The sequence below is a fragment of the Pipistrellus kuhlii genome, unplaced genomic scaffold (assembly GCF_014108245.1).
Source record: "Pipistrellus kuhlii isolate mPipKuh1 unplaced genomic scaffold, mPipKuh1.p scaffold_m20_p_14, whole genome shotgun sequence".
Taxonomy (NCBI): Eukaryota; Metazoa; Chordata; class Mammalia; order Chiroptera; family Vespertilionidae; genus Pipistrellus; species Pipistrellus kuhlii.
This window is the reverse complement of record NW_023425449.1, coordinates 17135142-17161157: the sequence shown is the minus strand read 5'-3', so window position 1 is coordinate 17161157 and position 26016 is coordinate 17135142. Positions and strand designations below refer to the sequence as shown.

At 36.6% G+C, this 26016-nt stretch overlaps 1 protein-coding gene and 1 pseudogene across 1 annotated transcript in view; one reads left to right on the top strand and one right to left on the bottom strand.

Annotated features, from left to right (window-relative positions):
• Positions 1 to 26016, top strand: part of CSMD3 (CUB and Sushi multiple domains 3) — a 779390-nt gene that overhangs the window by 107206 nt on the left and 646168 nt on the right. Inside the window, exon 3 of the mRNA XM_036436812.2 lies at positions 5430 to 5542. Coding sequence (XP_036292705.1) covers positions 5430 to 5542 — 113 coding nt within the window. The remainder of the gene's footprint in view (positions 1 to 5429; positions 5543 to 26016) is intronic.
• Positions 12279 to 13242, bottom strand: LOC118718538 (annotated as a pseudogene).

The following is a 26016-nucleotide window of genomic DNA, read 5'->3' as shown; positions in this document are numbered from 1 at the left end:
AAAACTTTTTTTTAAAAGTATATGTGTAGGCTATATTTGGACCATAAGACGCAGGGACTTTTCCCCCCCACTTCTGGGGGGAAAAAAGTGCGTCTTATGGTCTGAAAAATATGGTAATAACAAAAATTTCCAAAAATTTAAAGCTGGACCATGAGTATTAGAGAGAATGTACAGTAGCTTTCAGGAAATAAGGAATTTGTAGAAATTGTAGAAAAATAACCAGTGCTAAGTTCAATTGTTTGCAGCACAAAAACAGTTGTTTAAATAAGAATTCTGGTGAGCTGGTGGAATAATCTGACCTTTAACACACATTGCAGCCTATGCACATACCTGCCAAGACATAATGATAGCTGACACTTTGAATTTAAATTCCAAATTTTATGGAAGTGTGTCTTTGGTAAAATCTAATGGAGAACACCACTGATAATGAGAGATATTTTGGCAAGTTTAGTTCTAAGATTTAAAAGCACTTGAATACAGTGAAAAGATTAAGAAAAGTGTGGAAATGAGTTCTGGCTGCTTACCCATTTATCTATATATTTATTATGTTCACAGTCATATCCGTATCTCCCCCGATCCCTATCGATATCCCTATGTATATCAGAATCTATTCAATTTCCATATCTAGGGCTATGCATAGTACATGGTCCTAACATTATGAATTCGCCTTTCTCACACATGATGCCCTCTCCGGGAATTTTGTATTTGAAAGAAGCTTCAGATCATTTACTCTCAGCAAATGATCTAATTATTCAAATATGGCCATGGCCATCTTTTTCTTTAATAGTACAATTACTGCCATCTTGACATAACCATGAATTATTTGCTGTGCTTCATGTACCCAGATATCAATAGGGTATGCATGATTTATTCTCACAGAACAGTCATTACTTTAAATATCTACTTGTTCCTGCGCTCTGCTCATTCATTTTGAAATTAAGTAGGTTAATAGTTTGTTTCAGCAGAGAATTCCCTCTATATCACCTGTTTCATTTTTGAGAACTGTATAACTAAAATAAAATGGTAAGATAACTCATATCCAGGAATCTTATTGTAAGTCATGATAGATCACTGTGAAAATGCTGGTGTTATAATGCAATTTATCTCAGCCACAGCATGCCAGGCTTAGACAAAAGGGCAGCGGGTTTGGTGTCATATCACTAATGAAATTAATTTTTAGTGGCTATTTTTCATGTTCCTGAAAATATAGTAGGTCATTCCACATGAATTCTCTTATTTAACAATCACAAAAATCTGAGATTTTGGTGATGTTACCACTTTTATTGTTAAATAAAGCCTCTCGTCTGTGTTTTACCACTCCTTGTCTATTTTCCTTCAACCTCATTATAAGCAGAAATATGCTATGGCTTTTTTTAATTGACTTTATTGGGGTGACATTGGTTAATAAAGTGATACAAGTCCCAAGTGTACAACTCTTCAGTATATTAATGGTATATTGCATCATGCACCACTGAAAGTCAAGTCTTCTTACATCACCATTTATTTCCCTTTACCTTCTTCTGCCTCCACTCAATTGATCGACATAGCTTTTCTGCACTTCATATTTCTCAGTTGTTCAAATAGATTGCCTTTGGAATTACTGTCCTTTCCCTCTGGCAATCACCATACTCTTGTCTGTCTCTGTTTTTATGTTTTTGTTTTTTGTTCCTGTTTTCCTGACCCAAGGATATTTTTCCCATTGATTTTTAAAGTGGAAGGGGTGGGGAGAGACACAGAGTAAGAAACATCTATGTATTTGGATTGGTTGCCTCCTACAGGTGCCCCCTGATGGGGTGGCCTGCCAGGGATTGAGTCTGCAACCTAGATATGTACCCTTGACAGGATCAAATTCAGGAGCCTACAGGACATGGACCGCTGATCTATCCATTGAGCCAGACCAGCTAGGGCTGATTTTTTTTTTTTTTTTTAACAATTGGAGTTATTTTACATTGTTATGATTCTTGAGAATACTAGTTAAAAAGCACAATTTTTTTTTGATTTGTTAAAGTGTTCTGATGGAATTCACTTTGTCCTACCACCCCAATTCCTTAATTTACTGTTATCTATGGAGGACCTTTCACAAGTATGCATTTCATGAAAGCATTGGTTATAAACTAGTTAGTTGTAAGCATTGAATTCACAAAACTTCATGTCCAAAGGAGAAAGAGACATGCTTAGTAAATAGTCATACCCGTAAATATTAAATTGTAATATGGAGACTTGTAAAAAATGTAACTAAAGGAATTCATAACTGAAAGAGCTTATTTTCAAATTAAGCTACAGGAGGGAGTAAAAAATGAGCAAATCCTCATAAGGCTACAACTATTAAAAATAAGTTTAAAAGCATAAATCTTCCCTTATTTACTGAAATAAAAAAAATCCCAATATATAAGACAGTAAAGCTGGTTATTTACCGTAAAGATAACTTCAGAAAACTAGATTTTAAAAAAAGGAAAAGAAAATCATCTTCAGATTATCCTCTCTATTATCTTGGAGAATTTAATAGTAAAAATCTTCTAAATGATGTCTAAAAACATTTAATTATTGAACATATCGAAGTGAGTATAAAAATCTGAGATTGCATATGAAATAATTTTTATGTTTATGTGTACATTAAAAGTTAAACTTATTATTTTTAAAAAAAGATCTATATTTTATTGACTTTTTACAGAGATGAAGGGAGAGGGATAGAGAGTTAGAAATATCAATTAGAGAGAAACATCAATCAGCTGCCTCCTGCACACTCCCTACTGGGAATGTGACCTCAACTAAGGTACATGCCCTTGACTGGAATTAAATCCAGAACCCTTCAGCCCACAGGCCAATGCTCTATCCACTGTTAAAAACCAGTTAGGGCTTTTTATTTAATTAATGTGCCAAAGATAAAGAGAATGAACAGGGTTTTCACTAGAAAATGGGACACAATAAGTTACAGACTTAGACATGACTCTGTTGTGAATTTGATCAAGTTGTTTAATTTTCCGTTTCTTGTATCCTCTAATATGAGTATACAATTGAATGTTTTACCTACATAGAGAGATGTTTTAAAGTAATAGCAAATAAGTTTTACACTAATGGGCTCTGCATCTGCTTGTGCTGTATGTACAACATCAACATGGGACTCAGTGTTCATGAGGTTTCATGTGACTTCTATTTTCAATTATTGCATAAGCTAATATTTTAGAAGCTTAAAAATTATATTAAAGAGCCCTCCCCCCCCCCCCCCCCCCCGGAAAGAGCTTTCATTGGTTTCTTATTGCTGCTGCCAAAAATTCCCACAAACTTAGTGCCTTAAACAACATAAATTTATTATCCTGAAGACTGAAGGCTGAAATCCAAAATAAGTTTTGGCTGAAATCAAGGCATCAGCATGGCTGCATTTTTTTCCTGGATATTCTAGGAGTGAATCTGTCTGTTGCCTCTTCCAGTTTGTAGAGGCTGCTTGTCATTCTTTGACTTGTGGTCCCCTTCCATCTTCAAGCCAGTAATGACACTGGACCTCTGCTTCCTTTATCATATCTCCTTCTCTTCCTTTGACCTGCCTGCCTCTCTGTAATAAGGACCCTGGGGATTACTGCTTTGGGCCCATCCAGATAATCTAGGGGTATTTTCTTCTTCTCAAGATTTGAACTTAGTCACAGTGGGAACTATTTTATGTTGACACCAGTTTATTAAGAAATAAAGTTGAAAAATATCTATAAAAATATTTAACAGCTAATTAGTTACCCAATGACCCTGCAATTTCACTAGTGGATATGTAGAAATATGACATATGCTAATAAAATTATAGTAATTTTTATGGCAGTATTATTCATAAAAGACCTAGCTGTAAAAATATCCCACCAACAGCAGAATAGATAAATTAATTAAAGCATTTTCATAAAGTGTAATCCTATATAGCCATGAAAGTTAAATTCCATAGTAAGACTATAAAAGTACAAACATAATGTTGAGTCAAAAAAGACATATGCAAAATAATTTTATTGTATAATTTCATTTATATAAAGCTCTAAGACATGAATAACTAATTTGTTTTATAGAATTTATGATAATGATCATCTTTGGAGAGGAGTGAGATAGTAACAAATGGGAAGGAATGTTAGCAAGTACTCAATATTCCTTGCAATATTTAAAAATTATATTTTTGTTGATTTCGGAGAGGAAGGGAGAGTGAGAGTGAAATAGAAACATCAATGACAGGAAACATTGGTCAGCTGTCTCTTCCATGCCCCTTCCTGGGGATGGAGCCCATAAGCCAGGCAGGGACCCTAATTGGGAATTGAACCATGACCTCCCGGTTCCTAGGTCGACACTCAACCACTGAGCCATAATGACCAGGCACAATATTTTATTTATTTTTTATCTGAAATATATTTAATTTGTGATAATTCAGCAGTACATATACTTTTGATTTATGTACTCTTCTATATGGATAAGGCACCCGAGCCGGCCAAAGTTTGCGCTGTGTGCAGTGGCAGCAGCAGAGGTGTGATACGAACATCGCCTCCTGCCTTTGAGTGTTCCCAGACTGTGAGAAGGGACAGACTGCACTGAGGGGAAACCCCCTCCAGTGCATGAATTTTCATGCACCGGGCCTCTAGTAAAAATATAATTATATTGCATGTAATTTTACATAATAAAATGAGAAAAAGCAATTCATAGAATTAAAAATTATGTATCTTCATTTGTTTTAGGAACATTATATTCCATGAAAAATTAAAAAACAAATTTTCTTTTGGAAGTGTCAATTGTAAATTACCTTGTATATAATTGAGCTTGTAATTTTATGCAATAAAGTTTTCACCAGTTAAGTGATAAATTATGAGTAAGATGGTAAATATTTGTTAAGTAAGCATATGCGATATTAACCAAAATGTAATGAAATGTAATAGAACTTAATGGAATTTTAGAATCTGATAAAAACAAAATCATTTCTCATTTTTAGAAATTTCAGTTTCAATATTTCATAATTAGAGCACATCTCTTATTTCAGAATTAAATTTCACTAAATATTTCCCGTTTTCACCTACATTTTTAACAATTAGGACAATAAATTATTTGACAAAATTGTAAATGCTCAGTTATTAAAATCAGCAGTAGAAAATATTCACAAACACATACTCTCACAATTCATTTCCCAAAGTTTGAATTAATATTTCCATATAGATGATGAATATAATAGATACAATAAACATTAATGTGTACATGTTCATAAGAAAATAATAAATTTTTATATTTATATATACAGTAATTGTTTTTGATAAGTGAGATCTAGTTGTCATAAATTCATACATAGGTATAGACATATTGTATATGTACATACATACTTATACAAAGCTTGGGAATATGATGAAATTACTTTAATGCTCTTTGTACAGTATTGGGTAAAATGTCTGAGAAACTAACAATTAATTCCTTTATGTCTTTAGGTTAACAGGATTCCATCTGCCACCGCCAGTAACAAGCACCAAATCTGTGTTCTCGCTACGTTTGACGAGTGATTTTGCAGTGAGTGCTCACGGGTTTAAAGTATACTATGAAGGTAAGTGATGTAATACAAAAGGACCACAGCAGAGCCTAACGTAGTCATAAAGAAATTCTCCAGGGTGGAAATGGAAGCATCACCCGGAAGAAAGATGCAGTTTATCCTGTTCCCTCAAATTCGGGTCACTTTGTTATTCACCATTAATGTATAATAAAATGCTGAAATGGATGGGTATTAATGCTTCCTAGTAGTATGCCTAGACATAGAACCATCTTTCCCTGAAATCTTAGGAAGACCATGAAATTACTATAGTGATTAGAGATAAACAAAAGCAATAAAATATGAGAGTTTAAGGGAAACTGGGCCGGGTGAGAGATTCAGTATTAAATTTCACTAAATATTTCCCGTTTTCACCTACATTTTTAACAATTAGGACAATAAATTATTTGACAAATGGAGGAAATGAAGTGTTGAGATGCATCCTCCATTCTGCCCTCCTCTGAGCTTTGCCTCTCTGCCAAATATCAAACCAGTAATCTGTCTTCTCTGCAAGTTCAAGTCAAGAAAAAAAAAATCCCACCAAGACATAAGAGATAACATTTGCTGTTTTAAACCAACCTTTCCAAACCCAGAGATCTAGAATCCCTTAACAACAAAGAGGAAAATGAAAAAGGTCTTGATGCTGAAGATGTTAATCTAGAAGTTTGGTACACGTTCATTTGGCATCAAAACATGACTTGTACTGATTGGAGGACACATCATCTTGATTGATCTCACCTAGTGTGGGAATTTACGTGTTCACTACAGAAATATTGTTTGATAATGGGGTGGTAACCCAGGCTCTGTTGAAGGTGTTAAACATGTATAGAATCTTTGAATGTTTTAAAAACAATCTATAGAATGTTTTCCTTTTTAAAAATGTGTAAGTATTCTAATGGCAAAATAATCTATTCCTGAGGCTTTCTGATAGAGGTCATGGACTTGTAATTTCTTCCATATGCGATGTGACAATAAAATTTACACCTACTTTGGGTAACAGCCCCTGCTTTACTCATAGAAATAGCAGATCAGACTTCAGCCCACCTCCCCAGGATTATATCACACCAGATCTAATATTGTCATAAGTACAAAAACATAGTAGCAGGGGTGGTTACTCGCTAAACCACATGATCATTCAAAATATGATATGTTTCAAAAACACACTAAAAAACAACCTTATATAAAATGGTATTGCTTTAGGATAAAGGTTTGGAGTTTGCATGTGGGGCAGATTTTAAACTGAATGTTTCATCTAGTGCTACCTTTCTCATTAGAAAACAAAATACCTTCTAGTAAACAATTGAGTAAAAGTGTTTTGTCTTTTTCCCATCTCAAATAATGCTCCTTTTGCAGCAGTGTTCAGCGCTATTTTGTACCTAATACATTATTGAACTTTAGTCTAGCAATGGAGGATGCATCTCAACACTTCATTTCCTCCATTTATGATAGTAAGAATCATTATTTTAAGGTGTTTTTTTGTTTGTTTGTTTTTTTACCACAGTTGAATATTTTTTATCTTAGCAACTTAATTCATAGTTTGAAAACACAAAGGTTTAATTTTAAGTAATGTAATTTTAGCAACATTGAGTTAGTAATGCAATAGTTTTTCTATTAAAGACTCCTTACTGGAAAATCTGTTTCTGTGCATGTACATATAAAGATATTTTAGGTTAGTTTATTATTTCGGTGAGTAATAAGTATGCTGAAAATGTAGCAACTTGGAAGATGACTTATGTTATTGCTGTGTTTTCTGGTTTGACTGTCAAGTTATATGAAATACACTAAGATATATTTTTTAAGGCTCCCCATTGTTTCTACATAAGCAACATTAAATTTCTGCCTGACATTTGTGCTTCAGTGAAATGGACTCATATGTTTTTGGGACATTTAAATGTATGTGTGGTTGTTCCTGACTTAAAATATAAGGTACTCGGCATCCAGGTAGAACCGAAGGATTGGCTCTCATGCTGCAGAATCTTCAGGTATTGATTTGCGATGGATATCTTTCACTATGTCTATTAGTCTTATATTGCTATCATAACAAATGGCCACGGATTTGGCAGCTTAAAACAATGGACATATATTATCTCACACCCTGTAGATAAGAAGTCCTGCTTGATCTCTGCCAGTTACTCTGCTCAGGGTCTCAAAGGTTGAAATAAAAATGTCAGCTTGTTGAGCTCTTGTCAGAGGACTCGGTAAAGAATCTATTGCTGATGGCTGCTGTAGGCCTCTCTCTTCCTTACACTCTCTTCCGTGAGTCCTACATCTGACAGCCAACACTGGAATACGTACTGAGTCTCTTTCCCTGCCTTCCTCTCAAGATACATCTCTCTGCTATTTTCTCCTTTGTGCCCCTCTACATATCTGACTTCAGCTGGGAGTATTTCTCAGCTGTTAATGGTCTATTTAATTACATGAGGTTACCCGAGTAATCAAGACTAACTTTATTATATCTGAAAAATCCTTCTTGCCATGTAGCATAACATGTTAACATATGGACAGGTTCCAGAGATGTTTTTTCTGGAGCAGGGGTTGGTGGTCTTCCTTTGTCCTACTGCACCAGGCACAACTCTGTGTAACGCTTTACAGAGGGCACAGCTATAAGCGTCCATTATTTAACCAGGGTCAAAGGCGCTATAAAAGCCAACAGGTATATTAATTGTGACATCAACACTTAGTTTCAAATTCCAAAGGCTGTCCTTTCTTTTTAAAAAATTTATTGTTGAAAGTATTGCATATGTCCCTCTTTTTCTCTCTCATTGACCCTTTCTAGCCACTCCCCAGCCCCTGCTCCAGACTTTCACCCCCCTATGTCTGTGTCCATGTGTTATGCATATTTGCATCCAAGTTCTTTGGTTGATCTCTTCCCACGCACCTTTCCACCCTTGCAGAACAAAATAAACTGATGAGCAAAATAGATCTAGAGACATGAATAGAAGCAAGGAACAGACTCTTGAATCAAGCCTGTTCTTCAATACTCAGCTCAACCCTCACATTTGGATCCAGGTTACCATCTACAGTTATATCACACTACAACTCTACCCTACCCATGCTGCAGTAAAATTAATCCTCTAAACATTTTCTCTACATTTACCCTTGTATCCCTTTTTTTATTTCAAGATGATCCTAATGTCTGAATCTCATTTATTTTCTTTTCAACCCCCTCTACATAATAATGTATTATTTTCTTCATTTTAAAAAAACTTTCCCAAGACTTTGTTCTTATGGATTAGGATTTATGAAAATGCTATTTATTAGTGATATGTGTGCATTTATCTCTGTTTTTCAAAATGCCAACACTGGACCACATGCATTAGAATTATCTGGCTAATGACACTGTTACTGTTAGATATCACTTAATGAGTAATTGCTTTTCAGCCAATCACAGTGCTAAATATTTTATATGAATTTTTCTCACACTGAAAATTTCTTAAAAATTGCAATGAGCAAGGATTTAACAAAGCAATAACCTTAATGTAAAAATATGTTTAAATGCCCTATAAATGTACCCTGTTTCCCCGAAAATAAGACCACGTCTTATATTAATTTTTGCTCTCAAAGATGCGCTAGGTCTTATTTTCAGGGGATGTCTTATTTTTCCATGAAGAAGAATACGGTACACATTTATTGTTAAATGAAAATAAAGGAAATTTATTACCTGTATATGGTACGCTAGTACGGTAGTTGTCAACACAAACCAGACAAACTGAATCTTACAGCATCAAGAATTTACTCATTTATTCAATGACAATCATGTCATCATCTTCTGGAACATCATCATAACAATCCAATTCCTGAATCTCCTGGTGAATTTCTTGTAACTCCATTTCTTTCAGAATCAGTGGACCAAATCTCTCATGTTTAGCAATAGCATTCTGAGACAGAGCCTAGGGGGGCCTTATTTTCGGGGGACGCCTTATATTTCACTCAGAAGGAAACCTGTAAGTAGGTCTTATTTTCGGAGGATGTCTTATTTACGGGGAAACACGGTAAATTGTATACATTTAGGAGACTTATTTTTATATATAGCTATAACCATAATTCCATTTATAGTTAAATGGATATAACCACATACAATTTAGTATGAAAGAGCAATACAAAAATAAAAATTACTTAAAGTGTTGTGTATTGAAATAATATGTATTACAAAAACTGCAACATATTTTTGTATGTAATATGTGACCTCTGTATTATTTGTCCTTTTAAATTAATTAATTAAATCATTTATTGATTTCAGAGAGGGAGAGAGATAGAAACATCAATGATGAGAGAGAATCATTGATCAGATGCCTCCTGCATACCTCCCAACTAGGGATGGAGCCTGTCGCCCAGGCATGTGCCCTTGGCCAGAATCGAACCTGTATCCCTTTAGTCTGGAGGTCCACGCTCTATCCACTGAACCAAACTGGCTAGGGCTGTTTGTCCTTCTGAAGTAATTGACATACAAAAGGATATTTATACTATTTGCTATTCTACTCAGCTTTCTGTCACACATGTTTATTAAATGTTTATCTTTGAAAAACAACAAATCATTTTAGTGATTTTAATTTCAGGGGTTAATTTCAATTCCTAAGCTTTAACAATTTAAACTGAAGTATGAAATTTAATGAAGAGCTTACAATTTAGAATCAAGTGAATTATGCTTCTGGCAAGATAGTTGAATTGTGAGAAGATAAATTTAAAATAAAATTATATACGTAGTTTGCTGGCAGTAAAGGCAGGTTAGATTCATAAAAGAAGTAAATGAATCTTCATCTTAAACACTTTTATGAATAAATGAGAAATATTTTTTTAAAAGACAGTGCAAGGAGATATCATACATGCGAACACTTTTCTTTCTTGCTTCTTGATCAAGTTCAAGTCTTTTGCCTTTTGGGTTCCATAGACGCAGCCTACTTAGGAGTTGAAACATCCTAATTCTACAGTGGCCTTCTTGCTAAATCATGAGTATCTTGTCTTCAATTTAAACAATTGGAAGTAGTCAAAATCCCAATCCAGAGAATGACGCAAATCAGCCTTTTCCTTAAAGTCTTTAAGCCAGAATATTAAAAATATTCACACATTTTATAAATGGTGTGGAATAAGTTTTAACAATAACCTTTCACATGAATGGAAACCCCTGATTTAATTCCATGCTTTATTCATGCCAGAAGCATAGTTGGTTTAATTTTTAAAATTGATATTGGCTTCACACACCTTGACTTATTAATGATTAAGGCATTTTGTATGCACAGTATCTCAGTGTGGACAAAAAGTTCTGTTACAGAATTTACCAGGAGATGGAAAAATACACAGGGAGTACTCAGAGATTCAGGAAAAACCAATTTATTTTCAGATGTTTCAGGTTTACCAGTACATTGACTCAGGGGGTCAGTTCTCCAAATCCCCGAGTGAATGAATATGGAGGAAGCTTATCCTTTATACCCTTTGGTTTCTTTGTCCCCCAAATATGGATCAGGCTTCTGGACCTTTTGAGGGCTTTGTGAAATGTTCCATGTGTTGGGATGGAGGATGTGAGATTACACCCAAAGGTCTGGCCTGGCGCCAGCGCTGATAACTAATTTTGGATGTTGGGTGACATTTAAAGCCAGTGATCTTGATCTGGCATCCAGAAGGGTTCAGGAATCTGGAGAAGGGGCTGTGCGTAAATTAAATAAGAGTCCAGAGATGAAGCATAATTTTGAAAGGCATATGGGGGTGGGTATGCAGAGGAGCTTGGTTAAAGAAACCAAGTTCTCCTTGTCTAGGCACCTCTTATTAACAAAAAATGGCCTAAGGCAAGGTGGAGATATAACAGAGTCTATTGTCAGATTGGGGAATAGCCTATGGCTGTTCAGGTATTTGGCCAGTAGGAGGCAATAACATGTAGATTAAGATGCCCTTGAGCTGTCTGGCAGCAAACAATCAATTTAATGCATCCTTTTCAGGTTTGGGAAAATGCCTTTGGCCATTTCCAACAAGTGATAATATGTGACTTAGCCCTGGTTGAGTCCCCAAGTTGCATCAACCTTGTGATGAAACTCTTGCAATTATGACATGCTAGAATTGGCTTCCTGCATATAACCCCTTAGGGTTTGTATATGGTTCATGTTTTATGGCCTCTGCAAAAAGGGAGTATTCTGGGAAATAGGTTCTGCAAGGCAGGAAAGGCATCAATGGAGTTAATTTTTGGCTAGCAAGAGTGTGCATTAGAAGGCAGGTTACTGGCACAGATTCAGATTTCTAGTCCCCCCAACAATGTCTTGTATTTAGTTTAGAATTGATTATTTGCTATGATGTTTTGAAGTTTCAAAGTCTTTTCAACATAAGAAAATAGTTACATGCATTTGAGTGTTTTCTTATAAAATACAATCTTTAAAAAAGTAATGATTCATCTTTGTGGTTTCTAGTAATGTTTTCTTATTTTTTTCTTCATAATGTAAGGTATTTTCTTATTCAGGATTGAATTAAGATCCAGTATTTTTAGACAATGTTACCAAATAACCATATAAATAGAAATGCATCCAAGTGAACAATCTTCATAGGGCATCTTCACCTCATTGAAGTTGTTTCTTTCAGATAATTTTTCACTTAAATATAAAGCAGATTGTTACAGTTTTGTTAGTGTTTTTATTATGTGGCTATATATATAAAAAAAGGGTTTTGATTTCTTCCACAATTTGCCATTTTATTATGAGGCATTTTTTTTTTAAAAATCAAGTAGTTCAGGGATGCTTTGTATAACCAAATGCTCTTTAATTAATGAAGTCTCTCAATGCAACCGTAATAAGTAAGCACCTACGTCCTTAGCTATATTATCAGTATTCTGGAACCAAAGTTAGATGGTTTTCTTGTTCCTACAATCGCTTAATGGTTGTTTTAAAATGTGAATATTTTCATCATTTGCAATTTCTATTTGGGATGATAGTTCTGATGACCACCTTTTAAAGCAACTACTATACACTCTTAAATTTTTTTTTTAAATGGTGTCTTTACTAGAGACAATAAGTATATACTTCAGCAAGGTGCTGTGTAATGTCTTCTGTAAATTATTGGTCAGTAGAAAAAGGCCACCAACCCCACTCCAAGGTCTTCTATCTTCACCAAAACAAGCTACAAGTTCACTTATAATTCCTTTTTTCCAGAAAGTTAAAGCTACATTCAATCGCAAAATTCTGCTGAACCAAACTTGCACCATTGTTTCATGATCCCGAGAAACCTCAGAAAAACAACACAAAACAAACACGGTATTTTGATGATGGGTGTCTATGAAGAATCAGAGTCACTGGAGTTAAGTAGACATGTTTGACTATGAAGGTGTAATTCTTCAGGCAGGTGGCCTGCACAGCCAGTTTACTTTATTTGCCATGTCACAGCCCCAACATCTAGGGGACTGTTCTTTTCATAGCAAGGGCTTGGAAAAGGATAATAAAGTTTTCCTTCTGTGGTATACATCACCTTACATAGTTTGTCTGGGCTCTTCACAGCTTATCCCATTGTTCTATTTATGGAAGTAGTCACCTATTTGTAGATGTCTTAACTTCTTCATGTTAATATTAGTGAAATTAAACACCCCTTTTCCTAGGAAGATCAGTGGAATGATCCTCAATATCATCACAAAAGTTTCATTTGTGAACATGGTAGATGCCAGATCTCAGCCCAGCGCTGGTGCTGATGAATTGTGCCCAGAGTCCAGAAAGTTCCTTTGCATCTGGAAGAGCCCTACTCAGGGCCATTCAGATGTGGCTGCCTGCCATTTATTCTAATAGAAAAACAAACCAGTGGTGTGTTCAGTTCCTTGTTCCCTAAACACAAATGTGATGGGTGTGTTTTATTTTATTAACTACCATAGAGTTGACAAGGGAAATGCATACAATCTGCCTTAGACAGCTTAACCACAGGCATTAATAATACAATCACTATTATATTAGTTGTCACACTGGTAACTAGAGTCTAAGGAAGAAATATGGATATTTTTTATAAACTTTGCAAGTGCACTGGTGAAATTCGTTATAGTTATTTGAAAACATGGCTGAGTCCTGGTGCATATTTTTTCTCCTCTAAATAATGCTCCCTGTTAGCTCCTGCACATTTTACAGGCTGACCCCTGTGCCATTCCCAGCCCACGTCTTTCAGGGGGAGAGAGTGGGAGGCTGTCTTTAAGCAAATTTAATGAGCTTGGGATCGCTTTTTCGTTCTGGCTTGACCCTGTTCTTGCAGTGGAATGTGTATTTTCACAGTGACAGACTCGTCTGAAATATGCGTCCGGTCACAGGTCTGACCCCAGAGGGAGGTGATGGGAGGCCTGAGCAGACCCAGCCTCCCCTTTTGCTCCTCAGGTCGGGGAAAGGGTTAAATAAACAAGCAGGGCCAAGCCTGCCCTGCTCACCTCCACACCCCTGCTCAGGAGAGCCAGAGAACCAGGGACCTGGCATGCATGTAACCTGGAACTGCAAAGAAGATTCTGCAAATTAAACCTGGTTAGGAAATTTGCCAGATTGGGTGCGGGTTCTCTGTGCATGACACTCTTCCAGGACAGGTGTGAGTCTTCAGTCTGCACCCAGTCTGACCATCTGTCTCTTGGTTCTGAGATGCCCTGTGAGGAGATCCAAGTTGTGCTGCTGAAGACCCTGCAGAGTGGTGACTGCTGGCTCTTCCCCAGCCTGGAGGTGGAGAGGGAACCCTTTGGCCTAGGCCTGGTGGAGATGACTGAAGGTGAATATAGGCTGCTGCACCAGGAGGTAGCAATGAAAGGCCAGAAAAGCCTGCTGGAGACAGGCCTCAACACTGCCTCCCAGGCTACTAGCGCTGGGGTGGGGCGTCACAGCAGCCAGGGTTGCACCTGAGGGAGCAGACTGGGCATTGGGAGGGAGGAGGTGATGGAGCGAGGCCTCCGAGCTGGCCCCGCTGGCCAAGGGCAGCATTTCATGCTCATAGAGCATAAAAAGAAAAAAGAAAAAAAAAAAACAAGCTGAAAATGAAAAATTGCTAAAGTCAGTGATATATGACCTACTTAATCTTTGTGCTTCATGTGGAAAAGATGAGATGGTAGTCAAGGTTGTATTTTATTCTCCAGAAATAGAATGATTAAACCTAGCAGGTAATTTCATTTCACATTGAATTTCCTTCTTTTATATAGGTTGCTGAATGTGTCATATTTGTCAACTACTATAATTTATCATTTTGATATGAACGCTAGAATTAAGTGTAATTGAGACAGTGATTAATTCAATATTCTAATTATATGTCAAATGTAATTTTTTGTGTTTCACAGAGTCAAAGGCCATACATTGGGACAAGTTGTTATAATTGATAGTACAAAAATAGAAGTTTTTTTTTTTTTTTTTTTTTTTAAACAGCATAATATGAGATAGGTCAAAAGATTAATGTGTGAATTTATCTTGATTTCCCTACTACCAAAATGTGGCACATTAGAAAAATTAATTTTATTTTTATTATTTGTTTTTAAGTATGATAATATATCACAGAAAATTAAACTTAACATGGATTCTTCTTTATTAAAATACTATAGGCCCAGTGTACAAATCCCTGTACCAATGGGGTCCCTTGGCCTGGCCTGCTGGATTGGGCTGAAACCGGCTCTCCAACATCTCCTTAGGGGTCCCAGATTGCAAGAGGGTAAAGGCCTGGCTGAGGACTCCACCAGTCACAATAGGGGCTGGGGAGGAATGCAGGAGGTTGGCCAGCCAGGGCATGTCTGGCTCATCTCGCCCAGTTTCAATTGACTGGACCCAGCAGCAAGCTAACCTACAAGTTGAATCATTTGTCCACTGGTGGTCAGTGCACATCATTGAGAGTAGTTGAGCAGCCTTAGCATATCATTAACATATTACGCTTTGATTGGTTGAACGTCTGAACAGATGACTGGACACTAAGCATATTAGGCTTTTATTATATAGGATTATGCTATTTAATAGGGTAACATTTACTTTCAGGAAAAAATAAACACAGCTAAAATAAAATATGCAAATGAAATAATTCCATAGGAATAATAACAAGTATCAATTATTTTGATTCAATAAACATACCTACTGTATTAGAGGAAATTATATATCTTCATGGAGAAGTAATTATGCCATTAAATTCCATTTTCAGTACTTGTTACACAATTCTCAGCTTTAAGATGTAGTTTTTAGGAATTTTCACCATATACATCAGACAGCATAGTTTACAAAATGTCTTCGCTATTTCAATAAAAAAGGATATACCTTTTCTATGTAGTGTGATACGTTAACTTGTAAATATATTATTTAGATTTTGTATACTCTAAATAAAAAAAAAATTAAAAGTGAACCTTAATCTTAATGAATGTGGGAAGACATTAATATTTACTTAATGGACTGCCACAGTGAGAAAGGGGGGGGGGGTATGCTTTTCAGTTGGCCATAGTTGGGGGAGAATAATCTTAGTTTCTGCAAGGCCATAATTGGCTAAAGTAGATGGGAAGTAGATGATAAAAAATCAATAGAAATGCAAGAATCTAATCGGAAGCAATGTTAATTAACAATACTCTTTGAACAACATATTGGTTCTTCCTCATGGAACCAAACGTGAATTGACCTCAAGGCACTGTTTGTGGTACTTTTAGCATTTCAGGTGACTAAATATTCATTCCATATTGCTCTCTTTTTTATAATGTATTTTATTGATTTTTTTTTTTTTTTCAGAGAGTTAGGGTGAGGAATAGAGTTAGAAACATCAATGAGAGAGAAACTTTGATCAGCTGCCTCCTATACACCCCCAACTGGGGATGTGCCCACAACCAACATGCCCCTGACCAGGATTGAACCTGGGACCCTTCAGTCTGCAGGCCAATGCTCTATCCACTGAGCCAAACTGGTTAGGACTCCATATTGCTTTTTTTTTTTAAAAAAAATCTAATTATTAAATTAATGATAATATTCCCAAATATATAGTTAAAATAATGAAATCCTTCAAAGTAGTTTTCTTCATATTAATTTGAATTTATAATAATTTATTTGATTTTCAGTCATCTTTGAAGGCACTTCTCAGTTCTTTTGCTTCTGTCATGATGCTTCCCATGGAAAACTTTATTCCTCAGTTTACAAACATCTCTGACAGTGAGCTCTTTTGGTCATAACTTCCAGGCACTAGTCATCACTAGCTATCCTTCATACAAAATTTCATTGTATCTTTCCATGTCCAAACATAATCAAACTCGGCTGGCAGGTTTGACATGCTTGGTGTGCATTTGTTTCTCATTGGGATATTTAAAGGGTTTTCCACCCACAAAATTATAATTTCCATCTGTTTTATATTGATTCATAACAAATTGCCATTAGTTATTGGACAAACATGGCATACATAATAATTTCATCATTCTGTAGGTCAGAAGACTGGGCAGGTGTCAGCTGGGATCTTAACTAAGATCTCAAAAACTGCAGTCAAAAAGTGTTGACTAGTACTTTGATTAAACCTAAGGCCAGGGTTCTATTCCAAGTTCACTTGTTGCAGGAATAATACTGCTTAGCAGCAATGCAATTATGGTCCTTATTTTGCCAGGTATTGACCAGGAACTTTGCTTAGTTTTTATAGACTGTTTGTGGCTCCTAATTGTTCCTCCCCACAAAGACAATTCTCAGTCTGTCTTTCTTCCAGCTCAAAGGGAGAAATCTCTCTGACTTTACTTCCCGCTCCAGTTTCCTTATAACATAATCTCAGGAGTGACTGTCCCACCACCACTGGTATACTAGTATAATGCAAACTAATAGAGGGAGCCATTATTCCACCATAGCCAAATATTCTACCTACACTCAGGAGAGGGGACAGAAGTCTTGGAACCCATCTTAGAATTATGCCTCATATGTCATGTTGAGTTACTCATTTAGATGATAGTTGAAAATGGGATAAAAAATATAAGAAGGGAAAGAACAAGTTTAGAAGATGCATTTTATAATCAATCAACTTAAATGGTTCTATTTTTAATTAAAAAGAGATACACTTAATGGATTATTTACATTTTCCCCTTTACTTTGTTAAATTAGGTCAGTAAATAGCATATTTTTAATATGTTAATGCATGGGTTAAATGCAATTTAATTATAATATTATGATTAAAGTGTATATCAGATTTTTATTTTTAAGGATTACATTTTAATATTAGTGCATATTTGATATAGCATGTCTTTCTTCTTAGTAGTAACTTTAGGGTAATGGAAATGTTGTTTGTTTTTTAATGCTAGACATGGTGTTATAAAACCTAATATTTAATGCTGACTTCATCACTCAGATGTTGTGAGGCTCAGTTCTTCATAATGAAAAATGAGTAATATACTGATCCTTCAAGGTTGTTTTGAAGATCGAGGGAGTAAGTGATGCAACATCTACAGAGTAGTGCCTCTTGTTTAATCACTATTCAATACATTTTAGCTAGTATTTTTTTCAGTTCCACCATACATATACAATATTATATATTGACATTATAGATGTATACTTAATATTACATAATGTCCTAATAATCAATATATTGAATACATAGACCTGGTGTGGCTCAGTTGATTTTTTCATCCCCATGTCTTTCTCAATAAGTGGCATCACAATGGTTCAGAAACTATGATGTCATGACTTATTCCACTCTTAATCTAGTAACTTACACCTAAATCAAAAGAAAATATTGAATAACAATATATTTTGAATCTTAACACTTGGTGAACATCTTTACTACTAAGACCGAGTTCTAGCAACCATCATTTCTTCCCTGGATTAAATTAGACTACTACCCTAGACACTTACTTGGCTTCCTAGTTTTTCCCCTTGCCTTGCTAGTATCTGTGCATTCTTTAATAATGGTCAGTTATTAAAGAATGCACTTCCCTACTCAAAAAATTTACATGAGACTTCTACTTTTCTCCAATTGGCCAGATTATAGTAACATGGACTGTGGGTGCACTGGAAGGTGGGAAATGTGGTGTATATTAAGGATTTTAATGTGTCTAGCTAAAACTTATATTACTATGGGGAAAAAAAATAAAAAGGAATAGAGGCCAATGAAGAACAATAGGCAAGTCTCTGCCACAGAAATAGCACATACTTATGCAAATCTATGATAGATTTCAGTCCATTTTCTTTTACTCTTTCCTAGTTGAGTATCAAAAATTTTAAAGTAGGCTGTGAAAGTCTCTGGGACATTTTGTCTGCATTTATAGAAAGAGAGAAACCTTCTCATTTTTCTCCTGAAAATTGTATTATAAAAGGTTAGTTAATAAAGGCTTTTGAGAAATCCTGACATTACATTCTAGGTATAATCTATGCCCCGCCCCATAGAAAGTTCCAATTTAATACAGAAAATTGTGTTTTATATATCAATAGCAGAGTTTTACATATTGTAATAAGAAAAGTATGCTTGCAAACAGTTCGTATTTAAACACTGCATGTGTAAAATACATTCCTTTGTTACACAAATCTGCATCAAAAATAAATTAATTTCCCTTAAAAATTCAAAAGGACCTCAAACTTCATTCTGTTACCTCACAATGAGTTCTCACAATAGAGAAGAATTGCTATTAATGACAGTTGGAAGCAGAGACAGTGTAATGATTATCTAATCTTGATTCTCTAATCTCTTAACTGTGGTGTTAGCTTGATTTCTGATTTTCAGATTGGTAAACTGCAGCTAATTCTGGAAGCTGCCACAGAAATTTTCGACACTTATTGTAAGTAGTTGGACATTAAAAATCAAGTCACAGAGATAGTACAGAGCTGAATGACTACATTGGAATAAATTAAAAACATTAAATGTCTCCTCAGCCTCAGGAATGATACCTGATAATATTTAGAGAAACAAAAAGAACTTCATTATGTTAATACTATTGTAGTAGCCCGGTGCATGGATTCATGCACTGATGGAGTCTCTCTGCCTGGCCTTCGCCCTCTTGCAACTCAGGACCTCTCGGGGAATGTCAGACTGCCAGTTTTGACCTGATCCCCACAGGCCAGGCCAAGCCAAGAGACCTCCCCCCCCAGTGCACAAATTCATGCACCAGGCAACTAGTGTGCATATAAAATCTGGTTAATCTCTTCCTGCCCTCCCCACTCCCGGCTTCCCTTTGAGATTCATCACTCTGTTCCATGTTTCTATGCCTGTACATTGAGCATTTGCCACCTGGTGGTCAGTGTGTGTCACAGCTACCAGTTGAATGGTCAGCTGGTTGCTTAGGCATATATATATATATTTCATTCTGGTCATCAAACTAAAATGTATGTAAGTAACTACACGTTTCTAAAAGCACCAAGGATAACTCTAAAATGTTGATTTTTCTTTCCATATAAGTAACATAAAGCTTTTTAATATGTTGACATTAAATATTTAGTTTTCACAATTATTATTCTATTAAAATTTAAATCTTAAATTTTAAATTCAGCCTTAGGTGGTTTGGCTCATTGGATAGAGCATTGGCCTCTGGACTGAAAGTTCTCAGATTAGATTCCAGTCAAGGGCACATGCTCAGGTTGTGGGGCCTAGTAGAGAGTATGCAGGAGGTAGCCAATCAATGATTCTCTCTCATCATTAATGTTTCTCTCTCTCCCTTTCTTTCTCTCTGAAACCTATTTAAAAAAAATTAAATTCATGTTGCACTTACTCAATCTTAATGGAAAATTGAAATGGTATTCTTCTGAATATAGAAAGGTGTTGATATATTTAGTATAACACATATTTGCCTGTTTAAAATTGTGTAAATATATTTAGTTATTTTTCACATAAACAGTTATATTGTTTACCAAGTCTAATATTCAGAGCACATCAAGACTTATCAGAAAAAGAAAAAAAAACATATGCAAACATAAAAATAATCACAGTACTTCTCTTGTGTCAGCAAGGAAGCTTTTCTGAAAAAAGTCAGTGATGTGTGTCAGAGGACAAGATAGAATCCTCCCACTTGAATGATGTTTTTCATTTTGAAGTGACATCCATTCTTTGAAATTTTTAATACTTAATGCCGTAGGACCTACCTCTTTTATTGAGAGATCTTAGAGTGTTTTCCTTTCAGAAAAACTGCGCTTCTTTGCTTTCATTTTGCAATTTACTTTTTTTGTACTTAAGACATCCTTTTTCAGAAGAGTCTAGTCATTCAAATACCTGGCATTTAAAAGAACCCATCTGGCCCTGGCCTAATGGCTCAGGTGGTTGGAGCATCATCCCATACACCAAAAGGTTGTGGGTTCAATTCCCAGTCAGGGTATATAGACTAAGGTGACCAGATTTTAACATTGCTAAAGTGGGACACCATTGATGGGGGAAGAGAGGGAGGGGAGTTCTTGATTAAAAATTTGGTCTATATGGAGCAACAAAAATTTTCATAGAACGCAAAAATAGTATTGTAATATATTTTTTTAAAATTTCAACCTAAGTACAATTTACAAATATAATAAATAAAAAAAGATTATGTATAGTCGTATGACTTTCAAGGCCGGTGCTAGACTTTTTGCCACCACTATAAAATATAAATAATATGAGTACTGTCTGCTAAATTCAAGAAAATGTATGTATTTATGAAATAAATTACTTACCTAAATTATCTGGATAGCTGATTTGTAATGACATCACTTGTTTAGCTTACTAGCAGACAGTACGATGTGTATCATCTGAGAGACAGTTACAAAATGTTTTCATCGTTGCCAATCCCAAAAAATGCCATGGTTCATTAAGTCCAAACAACGGTGGTCGAATTCTAATAACTGATCAACGGTGCAAACTTTGATAAGCAGTTCTCAACAATTATTTATTATTAAAGTTTAACATTATAAAAGTATCAAAAATAATATAAAACTCACATCCTGGCTAAATAGCTGTTCCCTAGCTTACTGTGCATTCTTCCCCCAAATCCGGACTTTTTAAAAATGCTGTGGGACTCGGGACAAATTGTTAAAAATCGGGACTGTCCTGCCAAAAGCAGGACATCTGGTCACCTTACTCAAAAGTGATGTCCACAGTCTGACCCTTTATGTCCCTTTGAAGATGAGGCCACTCAGACACAGATCCTTGAGGAACGTCAGCCCTCCAGTTTCAGAGGCCAGGAACTGTGAGAGCTAAGTTACCTTACCCCCCTCCCCCCACCCTCCCCTACACAGTCAGCATACAATGATGGGATCCTAGACTCCTGATTGCAATAATTACGGGCTGTTGTTCCTTGTGATTAAAACCCTAGACACACAATAAGCTCGCACATAAAGCACCTGTTACAGGGCGGGGTGGGGCTTCCTCAGCGGAGGCCTCTGGTTGGTGCCGAGGCCCTTGAAGGTCCCGCCTGAACCCCAGAGCCCCAGTCTCCGCTGTGGTGCTAGGTATGCGGAGCCGGTGCAGGTGCGGGAGGGCCCCCAGGTTCCAGGTGAGACCAGTGACCTGCATGTGACCTCGGACCCGTGCGGACCCCGGGGAAGCGGGTCTGCTGGGGTTGCAGGGCCTGCAGTGAGGAGGCATCTCCCAACCCAGCCGCCTCCATGGAGGAGCCAGGCCCAGGCCACCCTTTAGGGTGGGGCAAGTGTCCTAGAGACATCCTAGTTTTTTCCTTTGCTTCTAGAGGGTTCTTTGGCCTTTAGGTGGTGGTCTGGGAAATGGTGAGGTGATGGGAAGTAACTGGGGGAAGGTATGGGGTAACAGGCTAAAGATTTGGGGTAACCGGGGGAAGGTCTGGCCTAGTCCGCACCCCTAGGAGTGGGGATAGGTGATGGCCGACGGAGAGAGACCATTTAGGGTCACTGTTATAGGGCAACTATTAGAAAATAAGTCATCCATGAGAAGCTTGGACCCTAACACGCCAAAGGTAAGGGGTCTGTACCAGAACCCGGAGTGGTTGATACTGGCTTGAAAATTTCACCTGCTAGGACCGTGGCCTGCAAACTGTGGCTCGCGAGCCACAGGCGGCTCTTTGGCCCCTTGAGTGTGGCTCTTCCACAAAATACCACCACCTGGGCGAGTCTATTTTGAAGAAGTGGCATTAGAAGAAGTTTAAGTTTAAAAGATGTGGCTCTCCAAAGATATGTTAGTCATTGTACTGTTGCTATTTGGCTATGTTGACTAATGAGTTTGCAGACCAGCTAGGGGATGGGGAGGAATCCTGTCGGAAATTCCAAGGGCGTTGAGAGCAGGGAAGGCAGGCTGTTTTGAAGTGGAGGGCACTGAGGCCCAGAGCTTAAATGACTGGCCCAGGTCTGCGTGATTGGCTTAATGATCACATTGGGATTCAGCTGCCAGGTGTTGCTATGTGAACTTGGACCCCTTATTTACCCCTCTGTGCACCTGCCTCCCCAAATAATAGATATACTGATGCCTGGAGTTGCTCTTAGAATTAAATTAAGATGTGTTTAAAATACAGAGAAGCATGTCCTATGAACTGCCCGGTAACAAATGATTGGGATAAATTGTTATAGTCCGAATATTGTTGGTCACTGGCTGATACTGTAGTCTTTGAGTTGTTTAAGTCCTGTTTCCTGGGAGCTGATGTCACATTTATGGCGATTCTGTATCTCAGTCCTTTTTGTAGCTGCGTTTGGGCTTTATGAGTGGAATCACTGCCATGATGTCCATTTATTATAATTACACTTAGAGAGGGAAAGAATTTTCTGGGAGGTCTGTGCACCTGCCAGGGTGCACAAGCAAGCAAACCGGGTAAGTGGGTCATGAGGAGGATAAGATGATCTGTGTTATGAGAGTGAATTTTGCAGCACAAACATTTTCTAACCGATCTGAAGATGGGTTGTCAGCATCCCTCCACACCTTATCATCTTAACCATTCAACTAGCATCGTGGTCGGCAAACTGCGGCTTGCAAACCACATGCAGCTCTTTGGCCCCTTGAGTGTGGCTCTTCCACAAAATACCACGGCCTGGGTGAGTCTATTTTGAAGAAATGGCGTTAGAAGAAGTTTAAGTTTAAAAAATGTGGTTCTCAAAAGAAATGTCAATCGTTGTACTGTTGATATTTGGCTCTGTTGATTAATGAGTTTGCAGACCTCTGAACTAGCACATTATCTTCCAAGGACCACGAGGGGTTAAGGGTTTGTCAGAAGTTGTTGCAGTTTTGGTAGTCATGCTATTTGCATCCTTTCAATTACAGAGTTCCCTTTGTCTTGCAAGATAGCTTTAGGGGGTTTCCTGACAATTGGTGGTAAGTACAAATGGAGGAAAAAAAGACTTGAATTCCAGGCCCAGCATGGTAACTAGCACACAGATGACCTTGGTTTCCAATGAGAAGTCTCCTGGATGCCTCACCATTAGGGGCTATTGGATGGGACAAATAAGATGGTGCATGTGTAACTACTTTTAAAGTGAAATAAACTGATAAAATAGAAAAGTGGGCAGCTCATAATTAGTTCTAGGAAATGAAAATGCTTGACCATAATTGCAACATGGAGAGCTTACAGTAGAACTTTGTCAGGAAAGTGTGGGTCCAATGTAATTTTAAATGACGTTTCAGTGTGACTTGTGAACATTATTTGGAAAATTTTATCTTTAAAGAATTTAGAGAATCTTCAGCAATATTTTTTGAGTGGTCACATCTTCAACCTCTCTAGTTTACAGAAAAAAAAAAAGTGCTATGAAAAAAATCGATTCCAATGTCACTGTTAATGGAAAACAAAATTTAAACCTGTAAGTAAGATAGTATAGGTCTATGTTTAAATGGATGAGCATTGACAATAAAGGCTACTTCAAAATGTATGGGCTTTATTTGACCTTTTAAATTTCTTTTTCTTTTTACTGGGTTCACATGTAGTAAAACCAGAATGTACAAAAAGTAGTAGTAAGGTGGTTTATCTATGATAGAATCAAATTTATTTTAAGTGGTTATATTTTCCAGTGTAAGACTTAACAGTTTTGTAGTTGCTTTAAAACTCAAGAGTTTTAGAACCGTTAGAACTTAAATGGCATTTTTGGGCAATACCTAGTAATATAAAAAGCACTGCTCATGTTGAGCACATACTATAAGCCAGATGCTGTCATAAGCACTTTACAAGCATTTTGTTTATGCAACAAATCTAAGACGTAGTTAGTGTATTATTCTCATTTTAGGGATGAAAAAAGTGAAGCCTAGAAGTTAATAATTCACCCAATATGCCATTTTTTTTAAGTAGCTGAAGAGAAATTGTACCTTTGAGTTGCCGCACGTAAACACTACGTATGTCTATGACCTTGGACAGATTATGTGTTTTATCAGCCTTAGTTTCTTCTGTGTGTTATGTGGAGATGATGGAACCTCCTGGGGTTCTTAAAGGATTAAATTGAGACAACTAGCAATAGTAGTTGAATTACCCCCTTGTATTGGATGTTTTCAGAGAGAATCATTGCATTGCAGTTGATGGAAGTTGGGCTGAAAAAATTTAAACTCTTACAATTTAATAGTGCTGTTCTTATTTCCAGACAAAATATATCTGAGATTCTACAAAGACCTGAAGGTTGTCTGAACAGTCTTAATCATTTTACAATATATTGGGTAACACAAAAATAGCAAATAAGTTTTGAAACTAAAAGGAAGGTTACAGATCATTTCAACCATTCCTATCATTCTACAAAGGATGAAACTGAGGTTCAGAGATATTATGTGACATTAAACTTAAGTCAACAGATGTAATCACTGTTTATCCAGCACCTATAAAAGGTATTTTTAAAACATCTGGCAATTTAGACAAAGTATTTAATGAAGGTATTCATTAACAGATCTGCTATTTCTCAATTTCTATCCATGTGTGAGTTTAAAACAGCAGAAACCAAAGGATTCAGAATATTATCTCGACATCCCATAAACATGCTTTCATGGATGTAGTTAATTCAAGTCAACAATCTTGTGATAATTTTCCTCTCTGCATTTGGTTGCATGCCGAGCATGGTGGACATAGTGATAAATAAAGCAGTCATAAACCCTGCCTTCAAGTGGCATAGAGTCTAGACAAATGACCAGGAATCTACACTAATAAAAGAGAAACATGCAAACTGACTATCACTCCACTACACTCACCAGCCAATCAGGAGCAAGTATGCAAATTAACCCAACTAAGATGGCAGCAGCCGCGGAGCTGGAGCAAGCTGGAGGCTTGGGTTGCCCCTGGCAATGGAAGAAGCCAGCCTTCCTGCTTGCCCTGGCCAGCCCTGACCTCCACTCAAGGCTACAAAGTTTCAATTGCAGAAGATAAATAAATCCCAGATATTAAAATGACCTAGTTAGTAAAAGAAGTTCTTAGAAAAAGAAATAATATTAAATAACCCTTTTTAAGAAGAAGTGAAGTATATGTCCTGGTGTAATAAACAGGAGGAGCATAATCCCAGAATAATACTTTATTTTTGCAATAACTGCCTACAATTAATTTCATCCTAACCTTACCTTATAGATAACTACCAAAACACAAAAGCAGAAAACATTAACGACAAAAGCATAACATGGGGTGATCCTCCCTATTCCTTTCAAAGTATGCCACATTGTATATAAAGCCATAAGAATAGTTATGAAAATGAAGTTTATAACTAAGTTATATGCTTGGT